The sequence below is a fragment of the Acanthopagrus latus genome, chromosome 12, assembly GCF_904848185.1.
Source record: "Acanthopagrus latus isolate v.2019 chromosome 12, fAcaLat1.1, whole genome shotgun sequence".
Classification (NCBI taxonomy): domain Eukaryota; kingdom Metazoa; phylum Chordata; class Actinopteri; order Spariformes; family Sparidae; genus Acanthopagrus; species Acanthopagrus latus.
In genome coordinates this window covers 17,764,498-17,785,923 of record NC_051050.1, presented here as the reverse complement: position 1 = coordinate 17,785,923, position 21,426 = coordinate 17,764,498, and the positions used below count along the sequence as shown (strand labels likewise).

The window sequence follows — 21,426 nt, the reverse complement described above, 5'->3', positions numbered from 1 at the left end:
CTAATAAGTTAATACGTTTACATTCATATGAAGACAAGAACCTTTTTTTTCCCAAATATTATTATAGTTTTATTTCTGATGATAATAAAGTAAAGAAAACAAGAACAACTGGTACAGTTTGATAGCCTGCGTCCCTTAAACTTCGCGTAACAGCCTGACAGATAAATCAGATCACAATAATTATGGATTAAAACTTTAAAAGGCAAGTAAATAAAGTGGGCAGATCCTCCGGGCCCGACAGGAAATTGATCCTCAGCATGATGGGACGTTGGACCGTGTAAATAAAAGAAGGCTGGAAGCTGCCCTGCTGATATTAAAGACAAACTCAAGGGGACACTCTTTTTCTGTGTGTGTGTGTGTGTGTGTGTGTGTGTGTATTTTGTCCCACCTGAAAGCGAAACGCCCAGAGGGAGGCAGCAGCGCGCTCCCATCTCTGTGTCGGACATGATGGCGCCTTTACTCTCCGCCCTGAGTTTAGTCTCACAGGCACACAGCCTCTCTCTCTCTCTCTCTCTCTCCTGCCTCGCATTCTGGCAGAAGACCCAACATACTATTCCTTCTTCTTCTTCTTTATTATTATTGCTATTATTATCATTATTATTATCGTTTACATGTGCAGGAACAAACAAGCTGTCGCCGCTCCATTGGGGAAAGACTGTTAATATATCCAGAAAACGATTCAAAACCATTATAATAAGAAAAGAAAGCTGACACAACACAGACTTAAAAACACAAATACAGTTATTTATTTATTTATTTTTTAAAAAATTGCCTAAAAAAGGTTTAAATAAAACCTGACCAGGCTGGTTGATGGTGGTTCATAGTGGCGTGTGTTGCCTGACAGGCTGAACTCGGGGTGAAATCGCTCAAAGTGCAACCAGGGGGAAACTACCCTAATAGATCAATGTTACAAAAAGGAAATGTTTTATTAGAGCGTGTTCGCACCGTACACGAATTTGAGTGATTTCCAGCTCCCTCATCATAGACTTTTAGCACAGCTTTCTTCTTTCCCACGAACAGACTGCTGATAAAACACAGATGAAACGCAGGGATCAGATATTTTATAACTCTAAAATGGACAAAAATGCGAATTTGAAATAGAATTAGGAGCTTTTTTCCCCCCCCTCCTAGGTTCCATTCCATTTGATCTCGTTGAACAAAATAAGCACAAAAAACATACATCTTTTAATTCAACCTGATATTTTAATCTCACGTTCATAAAAGTTAAACAGAAAATACTTTGGAGTTTTGTATCTTTTTGGCCCCAAGCTCGCCCTCCTCTTCCTCCCCGCCTCAACTTTCTCGTGAAAAACGTCAACGTTACTTTCCCGCTATTTATTTATTTATTTATTTATTTATTTCTCTCTCTCTCTTAAAACTACTTTTCGTGTGTGTGCGCGCGCGCGCGTGCGCGAGAGAGCGCGAGCGAGCGAGTGTGCGCTGTGGGCTCCGCTTCATCTGTTGTTTGCGCAACACAATCACATTTCTTTTAAGCGACAGGGTGTCTAGACACACACGTGACCGGGCGCGTCAATGCGCACTGGAGACTGGAGACGGAGAGCAAGGGCACCCAAACCATCCGCCTCATTTACAGACAGAGAGCCGCTCGCTCAGCTCACCCAGCCACCCACCCACCAACCAAACCAAACCTCCAACCCCCCCACCACCACCACCACCACCCCTCCTCCTCCTCCTCCTCCTCCACCACCACCCTCCCACCTCGAGATCACTCGTCGGCTCGCTTTCCTTCTCGCCACACTCAGACACGGAAACTTCGTGCGAGAGATACGAGGTTGGATTATTTTATCCGAGAGGGGGATTCGCCTGCTGAAATAGGTTACGAGGAGGGCTCGGTCTGCGTGGACGTACAACCCGAGGGTCTCTCTGTCTCTCTCTCTCTCTCTCCCTCCTCTCAACTCAACGAACGAGAGATTTCGCTCCTGGATTTTTTTTTTTGCTCCCTGGCTTCTTTCGGACACAGCCAGCAAGAACCACATCCTCTGCGCATTTTAGACGGTAACGGAATAAAAGAAAAAAAATAAATACAAAGAGATACATTTTTTGAAAAAAGAAAGAAAGCCTCCGCACGCCTGGTGGAGAGACAGAGCTCCTCTGCGCAGTCGGATCGAGGATTTTGTTGGATTAATGCTCTTGAAGACGCGGCGGCCAGAGCTTCGGGTTTTTTTTTTCTTTTCTTTTCTTTTTTTTTTCACGGGATAACTGTGACAGCGTTGAGGCGTAATTAGGCCCCGGCAGGTCTGCCTTTTTCCCTTTTTTTTTTTTTTTTTTGTTGCCTCCGCAGCTTATGCGCACAGACAGAAACATGTTTTGACTGTGTTTGTGTGCGCTGAGAGAGAGAGAAAAAAAAAACCCCGTCCTCGGAGCGCGCTCGAGAAAAGAAAAAAAAAAAGAAGAAGAAGAAGAAGAAAGGGGGTCAGCTCACGGCGCTCGGCTGCACATCACCAAGTGAATAATTGTGCCACATTGAGGCTACATGCTGCTGCGCTGTGGCCGCTGTTAGACGCGCAGAGAATAAGCCGTGCGATTCTTTTTTATCACGGGCTGGTCTTAGACACCCCCCCACCACCACCACCACCCCTCCTTCCCCACTTCCACTGGAGGTGATGGTCGTCTACCCCCGGAGGACAAGCTGACTGTCCCGCGAACCGCGACTGCTTTCCGTAGATCCGGCGTGCAGGAGACGGCAGCAGAGACTGGCGCATGCTACAGATTTCCTCTGCTCGTCCAGCACCCGGTTTCTCCACCGTCTCTTCTCAGGCTGCTTGTCATTGCCTGGACTCGGATCCCGGAATCTTCATGATTTGCGGACACCATGCTCGTTTTTTAGCCGGGGAACCCTCTTTTCGTCCCGCATGTTTAGGACCAAACGATCGGGGCTCGTCCGGCGACTCTGGAGGAGCCGTGCGCCCGTGGAGGGCGACGGGGAGGCGGATAGAGGGACGCATGGCTCCGGGGGCTGCTGCATGGGCAAAACGACAAAGGTGGCCAAGTCCAACGCCGGGTCGGAGGCCGAACTGAAGGCGCTGACCCACTCGATCCTGAAAAAGATCAAAGAGAAACAATTAGAGGTGCTTTTGCAGGCGGTGGAGTCCAAGGGGGGAGCCCGAAGCCCCTGCCTGCTCCTGCCCAGCAAAGTGGACGCCAAAGTGGGTCAACAGTCTTACTCTCTCCCCATGCTGCTCTACAAAGTGTTCAGGTGGCCGGACCTCAGGCATTCCTCGGAGCTCAAGAGGCTGTCGTGCTGTGAATCCTACGGGAAAATCAACCCGGAGCTCGTTTGCTGCAACCCGCACCACATGAGCAGACTTTGTGAACTCGGTGAGCTGGATTCTTTTCTTTTTCTTTTCTTTTTCTTTCTCTCCCCCTTTCTTTCTGTCTAATAACCTCATCCTCCAGACACACACACACACACACACACACACACTCTCTCTCTCTCTCTCTCTCTCTCTCATTCAAAAAGTTCTGAAATTGCGTTGAATTCTCTGGTGGTGGGGCCTCATTCTTCTTTCTTTCTTTCTTTAATTCAAGAACAGATTCAGACACCGTGTCATTGTGTCAAAGCATTACCAGACTCTTAAAGGGGTTAATTAGCCTAATTCAGATGACATCACCTCTCTTGGCACGGCCCGTCTTGTGTTTCCATAAGGTCAAACTTGACCGATGTTGGACGCGTGCCAAGAGAGGAAGAAGGAGGTGAAGAGGAAAACATCGCGTCTGAACATGGCACACCTCAGATATCGTCTTACGCGTGTTGGCACTGTGGTTTTGGGTCTTTTAAAAAATAATTTTAAAAAAAACGCCTAAACGTGCCAGTTTTTGCGAGGGGTTTATTTGTCATTTGGGGCCGATTGTAGATCCGGATTCGGGACAGAACTGCCCCATCTGGTGTTTCAGCGTTTCACAATTGGCATTTCCAAAGTGCAAAGCGACTCATCCCGGGCTTTACAGTCTTTCCACGGTGTAGTTTCCAGGACCTCTCTCTCTCTCTCTCTCTCTCTCTCTCTCTCTCTTTCTCTCTCTCTCTCTCTCTTTCTCTGTGTGTGTGTGTGTGTGTGTGTGCTTGCTTGCTTGGCGTCCCGGGCCAAAAGAGGCCCGTATCTCAGTTTGTCCTAGACGCTGATAGTGGCCCTCCTGGCGCCAGGCGGCCCCCTGTTTATCTGCCTGCCAATGAAAGGCAATAGCCGCCCGGCCGGACTCACTGCCTGCCTCTCTCTCTCTCTCTCTCTCTCTCTCTCTCTCCCTCTGTGTCTCTCTCTCTCCCTCTGTGTCTCTCTCTCTCCAGGCTGACAGACAAAACCTTCCCTCAGAAGAATGACAGCTCTTATCATAAAGTTTAGATCTCTCTCTCTCTCTTGCTCTCGCTCTTGTTGTTTGTTTTTTTTTATTTTCTTCCTCTCATGCTCTGCTTTTTTTTCTCCCTCCTCTCCATGCAGAGTCCCCTCCTCCTCCATATTCACGCTATCCCATGGACTATCTTAAACCACCAGGTGAGCTCCATGTTTACACGAACACACACCTTATTTTTATTGTCCTGTTTGTTTTGCAAAACATGCACATCTGGAAAAGAGAGAGGAAAAAAAAAAAAGGCCATCCCAGCAGTCGTGAATGTTCATACGCCTGACAGTACAGTGCACACGTTACCCCTGCAGTGTGTGTGTGTGTGTGTGTGTGTGTGTGTGTGTGTGTGTGTGTAGGAAACAGCTCCATGTTATGTTGTGATTTATGATAGCAGTGGAGTGGCACGCCTGGCTGGCTGGGCAGCTCCAGCATGGCCGGCAGCCAGGGCAAAGCAGCACAAAGTTGAGATACCAGCTATAGACTGACTGGCATGTCACCAGGGGCAGTGTCTGTGTGTGTGTGTGTGTGTGTGTGTTGGAAGGGGGGGGGGGTTTGTTTGTGTGTCCATCTATCTATTGTGAATCGGGGCACAGACAGCGGCGTCTCTGGAGCCGGCCGGCGTCTTTATCAGCCGAATTAATCAGCAGATTAAGGTTGAGGACTTGTGTGTTTATGTGTGTCTGTGTGTGTGTGCATGCTCATTGGAGTGTGTCACCATCCCACATCTCTGTCTGGGTGTGTTTGTTTTAGACACCAGGAGAGAGTATTTATTAATGCGTGCCCCCTGTTTCATTTCTTCTTTGCCCTTCTCACTTAATTGTTTTTGTCCGTGCTTGTCATCCCGTCTCCTCTCCCCCCCTGCCGGTGCCAGAAAAGTGGCACCAGGTTATGTCATCGCCTATTAAGTCGGTTTCTGAAGTGTGTTAGATTTCAGACTGTAACCGGAATGGTGCGAGACCGGGGGAGCTCAGCTTGAGTCACAGAGATGGTGGCAGAGATATGAATGCGTAGTCTGGGTGCAGGACTTTTAAGATCCCACAGACCCCCCCCCCCCACCCCCCCACCCCCCCCCAAGCTCCTTTGCTCATTTCAGCGCAGAAAAAGAGCTCCGTGTTGAACAATGAGCGGTCGGCCGAGCAGCCGGCCGGTGAGCCAGGAGAAGGAGAAAGTGGCTTTCAGTGAGTGGAAACAATAGGAAGTCATTGCAGCTGCAGCTGTGGTTCTTCAAGGCCCTCCCGTCTCTCTCTCTCTCTCTCTCTCTCTCTCTCTCTCTCTCTCTCTCTCTCTCTCTCTCTCTCTCTCTCTCTCTCTCTCTCTCTCTCTCTCTCTTATGTACACCCCTTTTCGAAGCCAGAATCTTCGCTGTAAATGCTAAGCTAAAAGTCTTTGAGCGCACCATGTCTGAAGTGGGTGCACAAGTCAGTTTCAGATCTCAGAGCTCCTGGAGACTCGGAATACGCCGGACGAGCTCTACGGAGCCATTTCAGTTGGGTTTTTTCAACGTTTTAAAACAAGTCCCCGTCTATTAGCAGCAGAAATGTTTTGCACACTACAAAACGACGCCCGGCCGTCAATCGCAAAGGGTGTGAACGGATAATTACTCAATCTTCGTCCGTGGATAAACTTATCATCAACATTTTTAAACACCAGCAGTGACACCCTCTTCTCATCACTCTTCTCCTTGGCGCCTCAAAGGTTTAGCGTCTCTGTACCAGTTCAGTTGGTGACATTCCAGCGTTGAGGGGAAACAAGAAGGTAAATAGGAAATGCAAAAGCTGGATGCAGACAAAAGAAATGGTTATACAACTCGTGTAACCACCCCGCTTCCCCCCCAACTCGGACCAAATTGGTTCGACTGTGGGAATTACATGTTGCCAAAGAGAACAGACCGAGCCGTGGCGGGGGAAGTTGTAATACGCCTTTATTTAAAGTTGGATTTCTGCAGACTCCCCCTCACCTGTCACGGCATTTCCTCATTTTGTAGAATTCAGTCAGTGCAGCTGCGAGTTGTGGTTAATCAAAGGCGACTCTGTCTGTCTGTGAGTCTGTATTGGTGAGGGAGGCTGAGAGACAACATATATTAACAGGACAATGGAGCAGGCTGGAGGGCACACACACACACACACACACACACACACACACACACACACACACAGGACAGATGAGCTTATCATGCAGAAAGACAGGGGTTTTTCCTCAGGGGCCTCGGGGAGCTGTCAATCATCAGCCTTCCCATTACTGGAGGCTATTACACTTTTCCATATTACTCTTCCATATTACTCTCTGTATTTGCTTCATATTAGGCCGTTTAAATCATCCCGACGTTCAGAAAATCTGCATAGTTAACTTTTAGAAGGCAATCAGACGCTGTAAAAAATCTGCATGAAACGGAGGAGCGATAGATTTTATGGTGATGGCTTTATGATTCCAGCGAGCAGGAAGTGGGGTTATATGTGTCAGGCTGCCTGTCCGCTCCAGCAGCAGCGGTCAATATGAAAGCAGCCGAGACGTAAAACGCTACCTTGTTTCAGCTCTTGGGAATATAAATCACACACTGTTTGGCTCCCTCTCTCTCTGATGCCCCCTCAGCCCTGTGGTCAGCTGTGAACTGTTGCCCGGGAGACCAGGGCAAGGCTGCTGGCAGCCAATGAAAGCGAGGCAGGCTGGGCTATGCCCGTGCATCTCGTTACCGCGACCACAGCGGCACGGTCCGCGTCCGGACGGGTGGCGGGCTGGGAGGAGGGCCCTGGTCGCCGTTTCTTTATTACTTCATAGCTACTGCAGCTCAACCAGGAGGCCAATGAGCCGGAGAGTGGAAGTATTCAGTAAAAATATCCATCCACCTTCCCCTCAGCCTCGCCATGTGTGGATTAAAAGCATACTGACCCCGCTAGTCACTGCTTTCCTTCAGTTTACATCCGCTTTATGTGTGGCAATGAAACTCGGGGGTCACGCAAAGTCTTGAGAGTCTCAAAAGACGCAAACACTCACATTAACCAAAACCTTTTTAATATCTGAAATGAAACGACCCTCTCGTCATAACTGTTTGTTGTCTCCTAGCCTTGATCAGAACATCCAACCAAAGCTGAAACTAGACGGGCACTCAGTAGAGCGCATACCTCCGCCAAGGCTCGACATTCTCCTTTGATTCAGTCAAGCCTAGCTCAGTATCAAATGAAAGATGTATAAATCCGCTAGATTCCTTCATTCATTTTCACCAGCCAACTAAAAATGCCCCATTTTTCCCATCATAATCTGTTAGTAATTCCTTGATTCTATTCTTTCCTATATTAAGGAAAATTTTGTCTTGTTATTCAGATCTGCGCCAAAAGCCAACAGGGTCTGTTCTGGCCAGAGTCGCATCCTGCATCCAAGTTTTGTGGAAATCCACTCCGTAGTTTTTGTGTAATCCTGGTAACAAACCAACAAAGTGACACTTGACACTGATTGCTGTGGGTAGAAAGGATATTCTGTGAAATAATGTTTTCGCTAGTGCCTTTTACAACAATTCAGATGTTACGATAAAGGCGTTAAACGTCTGGAAAGTTTTGGTTTATTCACCTTGAAATTGCTTGAAAAAAGAACTGGGGAAAAATAAAGCTGTACAAATCCTGAACTTCACGTCAGAACAACTGCTTTTTTTAGCCGCAGTAATGTACAACCGTCAGAAAAAAAACTACACTTCAAGTCAGAGTGGAGGTGACCACCGCCGCACACTGTGCTTCAGTGGATAGTAGGTGTAGCGCGGCGTTGACGTGCAGCGAGAGGAATGTGTCATTAGTGAATACCGAGCTACCAGCAGCAGCAGCAGCAGCAGCTCTGCAGCAGAGCTAGCCTGCTCCCAGCGGTGTGCTGCTCCGCTCGACACACACGGCGGTTTTGTTAAAGCCCCATTCAGGTGTCATGTTGAAACTAGTCCACATTACGAGCCTTAGCCGGAGTTCAGCATTCAAATGCAAAAGAGAGAGGGAGAGAATGAGTGGTTTCTCTGTCTCTTGTCTGCCTGTTAAGAAAATTTACAGCTTCCAAGGCCCCTCGGAGCGCACAAACACGCACACATAACTTATCGTGTTGTCGTGTGAATGCTCAGATTTCCGAGACGGCTCGAACGTGTCGAATTTGCGCATAATTGTGCGAGAGAAAGGCAGGGACGGGAATCAAAGGGGCAGTTTATCAGCCGAGTTTGGATCTCTCACAGCGGTCTAATGTTGGGTCTGTTATTGAGCCGCGATCAGACGTCTCCAGCCCGAGCCTCGGTCATTAGCCAGAACGAAGACATCTCTTTCCCGATCGGCAGCTTTTCTGAGCGGAGATGGCGAGGCTAACGTTCCTCCTGAAGCAGTGGATTATGGGGGGATTATCGGGGGTGTAAGAAACTCTCCTCTGTAAGTCCTCTGTGTATGTGTGTGTGTGTGTGTGTGTGTGCGCGTGAGGGTGTGAGCTTCGTCGTCAGCGTCTTCATTAGGCATTGATTTCACTGGAATGATTGACGGTCTCACAGCTGCTGCTTTGCCGTCTCCACACACACACACACACACACACACACACACACAGACAAACACATGCAGGAACACACACGGTGCTAATTCAAAGTGTCTCTCTCTGTCTCTGTTAGATTCTCCAGACTCTGGACCTTCATCCAGTGAGACTGGGGGAACGACATACTCGGCCCCTGTGGGGCTTTCAGGTAAATATTCCAACAAATACCATTCCCATTCCCGTTTTCTTGTCTCTTTATTCCCCTCGTCCTGTTTTCTTAAGCTTCTCCTGCGCATTCCTCCCAACAACCATACTTGTGATGATGAGGCAGTGATTGTGGGGGCCCCTGCTTCCCCTCTGTAATAAAAAAAAAAAAAAAAAAAAAAAGTGAAGGAGGGTGGTGTATTTCTCCCACATCCACATGAATTCCTCCCTCCTGGCTCTTTGAACAACGCTCCTCTCTTCTCCTCTTCCTCTCCCCGCTCCCGCTCATCCCTTTTTCCGCGTCGTGTTGTAATGGAAGACAAACACGTCGGAAACCGTTGTTTGGAGAAAGAATATGCTCTGTGCGTGCGGCGTTGTGGGGGAGGGAAGAAGAAAAAGAAAAAAGGCAGAGAGAGAGAGAGAGAGAGAGAGAGAGAAGGCTTCCCAACTGACATGCGAGTGTTTGTTTGGGTGTGTTTGTGCGTACAGGGGACGTCTTTGTGGACTCTCCTCTGGGCTCGCCGTGTGTGGATAAGGGAGAGACACAGGCGCCTTTCTTCCTTCCATCTCTCATGCAGGACGTGTTTCAGGCTTCCTCGGCTTTTCTCCCGTAATCCCCTTTGGCAGCGTTGCCTTCCTTACCCGGCGCCCTGTCCGCAGGCTACAGAGTGAGATGGTGTTCACGAGAGAAGGAGTTTTGCTCTCAGATTGCTCCGCGCTGCGCTCTGCTCTGCTCTGCTCGGCCTCAGATGGTTCTCATTACCGGGCCTTTAAAGCCTGTTTTATGTCAGTTGGTGTTGGCTGCCCATTTTTTTTCCCCCCCTCCTCCTTTGTTTGGTGGTAGGGGAGTGTGGGGGTTAGCCTGCTTGCTTGCTTGCATGCATGTGTGTGTGTGTCCTTAGATGGGGGAAAGAGATTGCAGCAGTGCTTACAAGAACGGAGGAACTAAAAATCCATCTCCCCCCTCCTCCTCCCGCCCTCCTGCTCCTCCACACCATCAGATGGACACTGAAGTCCTCCCTGTGTGCATTAACTAAAGACACATTTTAGACCCGGTTCAAACTGTGAAACCCAAGAACTGGAGTCTTTACAGGCGCCCCCACGCTCCTTCCCGTACTCCTGCAAGGCGTACACATTACCCTCCTCCTCCTCCTCCCCTGTTTTCCTTCCTGGGGAGGATGACATGGCAGTGGCGGTGGCGGCGGCCAGCGCTCCAGTGAATGGGCCTCCTCAGTAAAAAAAAAAAAAGGCAGCAGAGGTAGAAAGGCCCCGGGGCGGGAGAGGAGGGATGGCCGGAGCAACGCTGCCTTCATGATTTCCCTGGCAAGGCCTAAAAAAAAAAAAAAAAAAAAATAGAAAAAATAAGGCTGCTCCTTCCCCTCCTTCCCCTCCTCCCCGCCTCACTCCTTGCTTCCCTCCTTTGCTCCCTCCCTCTGGGGCCCTGACAAAAGAAACATGGCTCTCCCAGAGGCCCGCCGCTGACCTTCTAATTCACTCACTCTGCCCTTTTTATGTTCTTCTCCAGACATATTTACAGAGAGGAGGAAGGAAGAGAGAGGAGGGTGGCTCTGAGGGAAAGGAGGGTGGCAAAGATTTGAAGTCAGCAAGAGTTGTACTGTGACTCCTTTTTTTTTGCGGTAAAATAATTAAGGGTTTGTCGACTTTTTAGAAAAAAAATAAATGCTGGAGCAGTGCGTAATTGGTAAAGCAGATAAGAATCCTCATTCGTCCAGAAAACGCAGTCGGTGAGACGAGGTTAGAGACGACTTCCTCCTCCTCCTCCTCCTCCCATCTTTCCTTCTTTTTTATTCTCTCTGGAAAAATCCGAGACCTTCCAGGCTGGAAGGAGTTAAGTGAGCTGCGACAGCGACAAGCGCAAATGCAAACTAGGCTGCCTGCCAGGCTACCAGCTCCAAAGCTCCTCTCGCTGGCTCACGTCATCAGCTTGGAACAGAGCAGGGAGAGCAGAGCAGAGGAGAAGGGGGGAGGTCGATGGCTGAAGGCCTGGAGCTGGGTGTTGAGGTGCTGATCTTGGTTCGAGCCGGGGTGAGGGATTTAGCTCAGGGGTTTTGCTTCACCCGACAGAGAGAGAGAGAGAGAGATCAAGAGAGAGATCTGCACACAGGAGATCGGGTCAGGGTTAAGAGGGCGCTGGATTGCTGGTTATGAATTTGTGGAGTGTTAAGTAATATTTAAACTTGTTAGAGACTAGATCGTTTACGAGGAGCTCAGCCACGTAGGCCGACGTCCATCTTGTCAGGTTCAAAGAGGTCAAGTCTTTTGGAGAGCTGTCTTGAGCTTGAAAAGGCAGCAGTTTCTGCTGTGTGTGTGTGTGTGTGTGTGTGTGTGTGTGTGTGTGTGTGTGTGTGTGTGTGTGGGAGTGCTGGGTATCATTTTAAAATCTTTCTGTGCCGGCACTGCTACAATACCTTAGTTTTTTTTGTTTGTTTTTTTGTTTTTCCGCGCTGATGCCGAAACAATACTTTGAGGGATTTAGACAGGTTTTCCCTTTTTCACTCTTAACAAAAGAATCCAAACGCTCTCACCTGTCAGATGTGTCTAGAATTGCTTGAATTCTGAATGGAGTCTGGTACAGTCTGATCATAGAGTATGGATGTCTGTTCATGCCTTGGGTCTTATTGGTATTTACATCGAAATGACAGGGTTTTCCATTTTCTCTTAATAAAAGAATGTAAATGTTTTGTATGCTAGTTGGGTCTAAAATTACCTAAATTTTGAATGGAGCCTGGTGCAGTCTCATCGACGGATTATGACTCTGACCATACATTAAATGCCCAGTCTCTTCTGTTGTGATTATTGGTGACCAATCCATGTTAAAGATCTCTTCCATGCCGGCGAGTTATAGACGCCCATTGGTGCCTGGCTCTTATTGGATGTGTAGCATCAGTTGTGCGTATGTCGGTGGCGTGCATGCTGGTGCCATCGGGGACTGACCCGGAGTGCTTGTGTGTAAGAGGATCCAGTCGGGCTGTGGTGACACGTACGCACACACGCACGCACGCACGCATTTTTCACACACACACACCGACACATACACAACGGGCAGGCAGATAGAATGACCTGGTGCGAGCCCTGGCGCACGGCCGACTGTCACACAGGCGCTTCCTCCCACTGCAGGTTAAATTTAGGCTGAGCTGTATTCTTATACCAGCAGCCAGTCACCTCGCTCGACAGACAGTCGGCCAGCCCTTCAGTCAGTCAATTAGTCATCCAGTGAATCGGCTGGAGGTATAACCTTCATCAGGGGGCTCTGACAGAGATTAAATTTAGTCTTGGCACCTCGGCTCATTAAATCAAACTAGTTCTGCTGTCATACGGAGGGCCCCGAAGAAACGGCCCATTTTTGGTGGAATCCCGGTGAGAGAAGAGGCCCGTCTGTTGTTTTTTTTTTTTTTTTTGTGCGCGTGTGTGTGCAGGAAGCGAGGTTTAAATCACCTATCGCCGACATTTAAACACAATCTTCTAATTTTTTAATTTTTTTTTGGAAGCCGACTTCCAAGCTCGAGTCAGAAACAGAGCACCCTCAGTCTCCCTCGTCTTCCCTCTCCCTGCATTCCTGCCTTGTTTGGGTTAGCGGGGAAAGGAAAGGGCTGCGCAGGATATGACCTCATGTCTTTGAGGAAAAGGCGAGCGGACAGGGAGGCAGTCGAGGCCTCTTCGTGACAGAAAGCAAACACTGCAGTGCGCCGGCCAGAGAGAAGGGAAAGAGTGAAACAAAGAATGAAAGAATGTCATCTTACAATGCGTCTTAATTCTACAAAGAGAGAGGAAAGATAGATCCTTCGCCCGTAAGCCTGCTCTGGCTGAACGTTTTTGCTTGAACAGTAAAGAGGAAGGAATGAACAGGGAGAGAAGATGGCGGCTTTGGGTGGAGGGAGAGATGGCCGGCAGCTCTGCTCTGTTCTCTGTAATTTGGAGGCTGTGTGTTCAGCCAGCGAGTTGAGCAGAGCAGCGCCGGGCCGCTCCGTGCCGGGCCAGGATCTCTCATTACTCCCCACTTCCTCTCCTTGCGCGGCAGCCAAGCCGCCTCTTGGCAAGGGACTTAATTTTGGTTTTGGCCGTCCTCTGTTCCCCACCCTGTGTCATTATGCTGCACAAATCGAAAAAACAGCACACAGAGACGGCGGAGGATGGAGGAAAGAGAGAGGATAGAGGGAAAGTGTGCCTCAGCCCGGAGATCTGCTGCGTTTTTACGGCTGAAAACATTAGCCTACCTTAGCGTAGCCAGTTGATTGAATGGAGGGTTATGCAGATTTGGCTCCGAGCCAGGGCTGGAGGGAAGCCCAGAACAAGATGAACATTGTTTTGGTTCGCAGTCACTCTGTGGAAGTGGATTTTGACATTACCTCAACGTAGGAAGATACCAAAGAGGAGAGGGAGGGAGAACCACCAGCACCCCTCCCTCCTGTTTTAAGCAGGATAAAGACGGAAATGGAAATAAGTGGAGACACATTCCTGCAAACCTGTGTGTGTGTGTGTGTGTGTGTGTGTGTGTGTGTGTGTGTGTGTGTGTGTGTGTGTGTGTGTGTGTGTGTGTGTGTGTGTCAGATTTCTGGTGTGACACACGGTCCTGCTGTCTCCACCCTCCCGCCTCACTCATTCATGTAGTCAGTTTGTCTGTTGTGTACTCATACCCGAGGGCTGAGCGTGTGTTTTTATCTCAGCGGGGGCGTCAGTAGCCACATCTCTGTCATCACCGACCGCACTGCTGTTCTAACTACAGACGCGCACAGGTAGATGATTATTAATAACTGAGCAACAGCGCGACAGAGGCCCGGGCCGGCACCACAACTGGCTCTGCTGGTTGTCTGCCTCTTTTGTATTATTTAGTTCCCACGGCATTGGAGCGCCTCAACAATGTGGGCAATTGTTTTGCGGCTTGTCTGTCCATCTGTCCGTAGCGCCGCCGTGTGTGCGAGATACCGAGCCCGCGAGTGATCTCCTGACTCTTGTGTGTTTGCAAAAGTGAGCTGATGATGACATCAGTACAGCCTGTCTGGCACCGTGTGTCCAACTAGTCTGTGTTTATTTGTCCTGTCACCCTGGGAAATCTGGGCTGCAGGGGATCATTGTGTGTGTGTGTGTGTGTGTGTGTGTGTGTGTGTGTGTGTGTGTGTGTGTGTGTGTGTGTGTGTGTGTCTGTGAACGCGTCTGTGTGCGGGTCAGCATGATGAAGTGTTGGAATAATAACTCAGCAGGAGCAGGAAGGAGGAGTTACGGAGGAATAAAACTGAGAAAAAGTCAAGGAAAAAAAAGGAAAAAGAAGAAGAAGAAGAAGTGACGAATCGTGCTGTCGTTTTGTGATAATGTGGAGCCAAATGGAAGATGCTGCCCAATTAATTATGAAACATTCCTCTATTTTATCTCATGCTAAAGAAAAAAAATCTCTCCGCGCCTGCCCGAGCTACATCAAGACATGTGGCTCGTGTAATTATAGCAGAAAAAAAAAACTTCCACTCAGAGAAAATTACACTGTAGACAGAGGCATTAGGAAAAACATGTGCCATTTCATCTCCTTATCGCCCCCCCCCCCACTGTTTTCGGGGCCGGATGGTTCATGTTAGAGATAGCGTGTCTGCAACTCATTCTCTCTATCTGTGTTGCTGTGAGGAGTCAGATCTTGCAGATAGCGAAACTGTGTGCCACTCCCCTGTGCGGTTTTCCTGCCATCAGGGCTTATTTAGGTTTCCTGAAGTAGGGGGAAGGACTTTACATCTTCTTCTTACATAACCTGCCACCCTAAAGAGGCACTTCCTCTGTTAGCGGCTGAACCCGCCGCCATCTGTCTGTCGGGCCATTTCTCTGCCTACTGGGGCTGAACAGTCTGTCCCTTCTGCCTGACAGTTTTTGTGCCTTTTTTTTTAATATAATTTTGATGCTTGATAAACGATGCCATTGTTGTGACTAACCTTAAAGGGGGAACTGATTTTCCTCGTCAAAGATCTGTTCACGTGAGTTGTATCAAGCCTTTCGTGGCTCCAGAGGGAGCAAAGTCTGTTAAATATTCTCAAGTTGAATGTCATAAAGAGACTACAAGTTTGAAAATTTAAAAAAAAAAAAAAAATCTGTGGGTGTGGAGTGAAGTTTACCCGACCTCTGTAGCCTGCTCCTCAGATGTCTGAGGCTAGCAGCTCCAGGCTACATTATCCGCCACTGACTGAACTGTCTGCCACCGAGTTGCATTATGGGTAATGTAGGGAGAAAATCTTGGTGAGTTACAAATCTTACCAGACTTCTGGAGCCTGCTTCTCGGCCCTGCGTGAGGCTAGCGCCTCGGGGCTACATTAGCGGCTTCTTGCATAACATGGCCAAATCTCCGACCCAATTATCAGCAGCCGAGTTGCATCATGGGTAATGCAAGCGCTAGTTTTAAATGAGGAAGAAATATCTTCAGACAATGCAGTCCAGCTTATGAATCACATGATTAAGTCTCATTTAATGAGATTTTAGTTGCATATTTTGCATTCTCTTGCTCTCCACGATCAACCGATGCCATTTGTTCTACGAGCGGACTACGTCATTTAAGCAGGAGCGTAAACTCCAGACTGTGCTCAGTTGATGGCCGACACATACAAGGCTGTGTCGTAACAATGCGAAACAAGGTCTCTCCTCTGCCTCCGCTGCACAGAACGGCCGACCCTTCTCTTTCCGAGGGGGTCGGCGGTCGTCCAATGTCTCGCCGCGGTAGACGTTGAAGTGAGCACAGCCGGCGACAAGTCCGCCGTTGAGGACTCCTCCTGACATTAACTGAAAAATAATCAGTGGGCCCAGATATTTCTAGTGAACGCAGCGAGAGAAATGCGCAGGCTTTCATTACATGACGGGCTGAGCATGCACAGCACTGCAGGGAGAGAACAAAAGGAATGCCTCCGGGGTGACCCTTGACCTCTGGAATAGACTTTCCCCCGGCTTGAGAGAGGGTGTTGACTTAGAAAATAAGGCACCGTGAAGAGTCCTTCCTTTCCCCCTCGAGCTGTTTCCTTCATGCCTTCCCCATTCCTCTCCTCGAGCTGCCGTGTGTGTCTGATGACGACAGGGTCATTGTACGTCTGAGACACACACGCGCGCGCACACACGCAGGCTTCTCAGGGATCGATATGAGACAGTTCTCCGGAGCCTCCTCACTATTTACCGATGTTGATAGTGTTGTGTCCAGGAGTGAAGGTTGAAAACTGTGTGTGTGTGTGTGTGTGTGTGCGCGCATGAGGGTGTAGACGTGTTACTCTGTGACTGAGTTGACTCCGAGGTAAAGTAGCGACCTGGTGTGTGTGTGTGTGTGTGTGTGTGTGTGTGTGTGTGGAGTCAGACAGAGGTAATGATTAACCTTTCCAGACTGGCCCTGAGAGAAGCACCCAGTCTGCCGCCCTCCCTCCTCTCAGCCTCTCCCTCCTCCCTTTTTCGACCGAGTCCAATTGTCTCAGCTAGCGTGGCGTCCACTCTTTAAGACCTCGGACCATTAAAATCCACAGGGGAGCCCGCAGTGTGTGTGTGTGTGTCTACTCGCCAAATCTGCCCTCCCCTTGCCGCGGTTTTAAATATTTTGCATGGCACAGAGGGTTTTATTTTAATCACAGATATTTACTGCCCCCCCCCCCACCCCCACCCCCCACCTCGCAGACCATAAGCTGATCATCCATTAAATGCCTCGAAAACATGCGAGCACTATGCTGTTTTTGTTTGCGCGGCGCTGCTAATGTCTAACATCCACATGAGCTCTCAGCAGCTGCCTCTTGCACTTTTCTCGCAAGCGCTTTTTTAAAATAGGGTACCTGTTATCATTATTGCCATCCACGGCCGCATGACGTCTGCTCCGGCAATGATCTGGCTCTCAAGAGTGTGTTTTGCTTCATATTGGAAGAGCAGGGAAAGTCTTTTTTTTTGTTGTTGTTGTTTTTTTCTGGGGGGGGGTCACGTGTTGGCCCCCCCATGGGACCAGACCAGCAGCAGACAAACTGGCTGGAGCGCAGCAGAAGAGGCCGGAGTGACAGATGGCCTGAGGCTGCCAGCAAGCCCGCTTATCTCCGGCGAGGAGGAGCACCGAGACACACAGGCTGAAAGGCTGAAAGGCTGCAGAGCAGACGGGGCAGGTGGGGGCGGCAGACAGATAGACGGACTAATGCGTCGATAGGCAGACATCCAGGAAAGCAGACAGATGTACAGACGGGACAGCTCTGTGAATGTTCTGATGGAAAACGCACCGCTCTGCTCTGCTCGGCTCTGCTCTTCTCTTCTCGGCTCTAAAGACAGAAGGAACCCGGCGCAGACACTCTGACGACACCGTCTGACGCACACCTATGTGACAGGCACCTGAAATAGTGTCGGAGCGTAACACGAGGAGCGTGTCCGGCGGACGCCTCGCTCGCAAACACGCGATGTGTTAAAGAATTAAAAATGCAGTTAAATGAGCCGTGCACTTGGAACAAGGTGTGTTGATACAGGGTTCACTCACATTAGCGTGCGTGGTTTTATATGTTTGTGTGCGCGCACACGTGTGTGTGTGTGTGTGTGTGTGTGTGTGTGTGTGTGTGTGTGTGGTTATGTGTTTCAGCAGCATTACTCATGAGGTGTAAGCTCATCTGCTGTCAGGACAAGCTGTGAACACAGACCTCACAAGGCTGAGCCCTGCAGACGGAGGAGTCTGCCTGTCTCTCTCTCTCTCTGTTGACACACTGAACAGAAAACAGAGTTCCTTTTTTTTTTTTGTTTACCTGCAGGCCGGACAGAATGCTGTAACTATTTTTAGCCTCTCAAATTATCTTTCAGTCGGCCTCTTATCTGACTGTCGCTGAGGAATGGGAGGAATTCGGGATAGCTGCCGGACCAAAAAAAAACAAAAAACAAAAAAACCCACCCTAAAATCACTTGATGGCAGCACTGGAAACTAACTAAGTACCCGTAATTAATCTATTTTCTCGGGACTTCATACAAATTTTTTTTTTACTTGTCTGAGGGGGGAAAAAAACTTCCTGGTGATGTCATAGTGATGTCATGAAGTGTGGTAGATACTCAAAATTCTAACAAAAAAAGCGTGTTACAGACCCCTGGGCATTGGAGTTTGGTTTATCGAGTTGCATTGTGGGAAGTGTAGGACGCACGTTAGGAAACAGAATATATGTCGCCTGATTATGGATTTTTCCTTTTTCGTTCTCTCTCTGTGCCGAGACGGGACTTGACATGTAGTATTTTTACATCGGGTACTGCGACTTTTACGTGAGCAAAAATCGCCTGAGTCCTTCCTGCGCCAACCGCTTCGCTCGCTGATCCTTCTGTTCCTCTCTCTTTCCAACCCTTTCCTTTTATCCTTCGCTCCCTTCTTCTGTTCTTCTCTGCGGCTCCTCGCTCGCTGCCAGTCTGAGTCTCTGAGAGGAGAAGAGGAAGAGAGAGAGAGAGAGAGAGGGAGAGGAGAGGCGACGAGGGAGGGGAAGCGGGGCAGTTAGTGTAGTCCTGAATAGCAGGGTGTTTTCAGGCTGCAATGACAGGCTCAGACAGGCAGCCGCTCTAATGACCTCTGACGCCAGGCCCTGTCTCTCTCAGCAATAACAAACACACACACACACACACACACACACACACACACACACACACACACACACACACACACACACATACACAGGGCCCCACAGGTGAGCTCCACCAGCAGGCCCTCTGTCAGCTGTTAAGAAAAAAGTCCAACGCATCTTTCCTCCTTATCAACTCTGGCTCTGTTCCTGTACGTACATGCAAAGCAGACCCCGAGAGCAAAAGCTTGGCCAGGGTCGGAGGCTCCGTCTGACATTGGCCTGAGACACAAAAGACGCTTTCTGCCTCTTATCTCCAAGATAAATGCTTCTTTTCCCCCCATTTAGTCCAAGGTAGATAGCCGGGTACTTAGTTTCCCCCAGCACCCCATGAGGACGGATTTACGATTAAACTCCCCGAGGCTCGGCTCTGACCAACTTCAAAGAACACAGCCCCTCTTGTTTTATGGAAGGCATGCTTTCAGTTTTTCTCTCTCCCCCACCACCACCACCACCACCACCACCACCACCACCACCACTCCCTCCCGCCTCGCTCCCCTCCTCTGTGTTTCTGTCTCTCTTCTCCCAGTGTTGTCTTTTTCTTCCCCTCCCTCCCCGCGTCTAATGAAGGCTAATGACAGGCCGCGGTGAGTCCGCTCGGGCCGGCAGAGATCCTGCCGCATTAACGTTGCAGTTTGTCTCAGACGGGACCTTCCAAATTACCGGTTACATTCACAGCTACCGCCAGATGAAACGAGGAAGGGAGGCGGTGGGGGTGGGGGGGAGGCTGGGGTCTGATGGGAACTGAAATGGCTCTGAGAGGGGCTCTGTTTAATTTTTTTTCCCTCATACATTTCGAGCTTTTCCTCAGCCCTTGAATGTGTCTTTCACCAAGGGGCTGGGTTTGCGCGAGGGGAGAGGAAGTTTAAGCGATTGTCGAGCGGTTGATAGAAGCAATTAGGTGACGACCCCTGAAAGCACGAGAGAGGAAGCAAAGTTGCAAAAAGTTACAGTCAAAATATGTGAAAAGCATTCCTTCTCTTCCCCACCCCGCCCCCTCTTTCTTTCCTCTCGCGCTCTCTCTGTCTCCCTCTATTTCCCTTGCGCCTGACTGGCTCCTACTTTTCTAGCTGGGAGTAGCTGGGAGCCAGATTTCTGTGGAATAGAGATATGAAGGGGGAGAGGGACGGTGCAGGAGGCACACTAAAGGGAGACGGGAGAGGGAGGTGGGTGGGTGGGTGGGGGTGGGGGGGGGCAGTTTGGAAACTGGAGCATGGCCAATGCTATACTTCTTTTTACGCTCAGGGGAAACTTTAGACAGGAGAGGCCTAGCTTGTCAATGATTCAGACACCAGGGCAGGAGAGTTAACGGGCCTGCCTCGCTCGTCATGTGCTGCTCCGCGGACGGGAGCGCCTCATGTGTTCACGTGAAGAAGAAAAAAAAAAAAAGTCCCCTCGTATCTTTTGAGCGTCGACCCGAGGATGGTTTCTGATTTCCTCCGGCAGAGAGCTGCAGTCGGTTGACGTCACCACATTGTTGGCCACGCCGCTACAAAAATACAGCGAGCCAGACAGAAGATAAGCATTTAATGCCTAGACAAATATTGTACTGCGTGTGGACACTTGCCTGTCAGTGTCTCCGAGTTGCTTCTCTTGTCTGAGGTCCAGGAATTCCAACACAGTTTTCCTGTGTGGCAGAAATTGAGGATGACGGTTTTGTTTTTGCTCTCGACTAAAGCAAATTCTCTATATTCCTCAACTGAAGTGAAGAAGATTCATGTTTTAGCCTCATCATTTCCCCCCCTTCTCTCCTTTTCTCTACTTTTTTATCTCTGATGTGTTTTTACCACCTAATGCTCCAGTGCCATCGTATCTTCACGTTGGGTCTAACCATCTCCTTCCCTCTGTGTTTCCTCAGATTCCCTGGCGTTGCAGGAGTCTGGCGATCGGGCCCATTGGTGCGTGGTGGCATACTGGGAGGAGAAGACACGCGTCGGGCGCCTCTACTCAGTCCAGGAGCCCTCTCTGGACATCTTCTATGATCTACCTCAGGGGAACGGCTTCTGTCTGGGCCAGCTCTGCTCTGACAACAAGTCCCAGCTGGTGCAGATGGTGCGGGCCAAGATCGGCTATGGCATCCAGCTGACGCGTGAGCCAGACGGGGTGTGGGTCTATAACCGCAGCTGCTACCCCATCTTCATTAAGTCGGCCACACTGGACAACCCGGACTCGCGCACGCTGCTGGTGCACAAGGTGTTCCCCGGTTTCTCCATCAAAGCTTTTGACTATGATAAGGCCGGCAGCCTTCAGAGGCCCAACGACCACGAGTTCACGCAGCAGCCTCGCACGGGCTTCACGGTGCAGATAAGCTTTGTGAAAGGCTGGGGACAGTGCTACACCAGACAGTTCATCAGCAGCTGCCCGTGCTGGTTGGAAGTCATTTTCAACACGCGATAGCAGCAGCAGCAGCGGCCTCCTCGCCTCTCTTTTTTTGCCCCTCCCCCACACAAACAGACTTACGCCCACTTTCCTTTTTCTTTTTTTTTTTTTTGTTTTTGTTCCAGAAGGTTCAAACAGAGAAGAAAAAGGTTTAAAAGAAGAAGAAGAAGAAGAAGAAGAAAGTATAAGATTCTGATGGACTTTGTTTAATAAAATGACTAAGATTTAATTAAAATAAGAAGCGAAAAATGTATTTTATGTTATATATAAATATATTATTAATTGTAAATATGAAGACGTTTTATATGCATCATTATTTATGTATTGTGCAATGTGTTGATGAGAAAAAGAAAATAAGATGCACTTTGCTTAATATAAATGCAAAACAAAGAAATGCCAAAATAAAAAAAAAAATACAAATAAGCTA

The 21,426-nt window shown here is 49.2% G+C and overlaps 1 protein-coding gene across 1 annotated transcript; it reads left to right on the top strand.

Moving 5' to 3' along the window:
- Nucleotides 1-1,368: 1,368 nt before the first annotated feature.
- On the top strand, nt 1,369-21,426 carry smad7 (SMAD family member 7). The gene is made up of 4 exons (XM_037117534.1): nt 1,369-3,339; nt 4,455-4,508; nt 8,975-9,046; nt 20,479-21,426. Exons 1-4 carry the CDS (start codon nt 2,874-2,876, stop codon nt 21,015-21,017), a joined length of 1,131 nt encoding a protein of 376 aa, XP_036973429.1. The 5' UTR covers nt 1,369-2,873; the 3' UTR covers nt 21,018-21,426.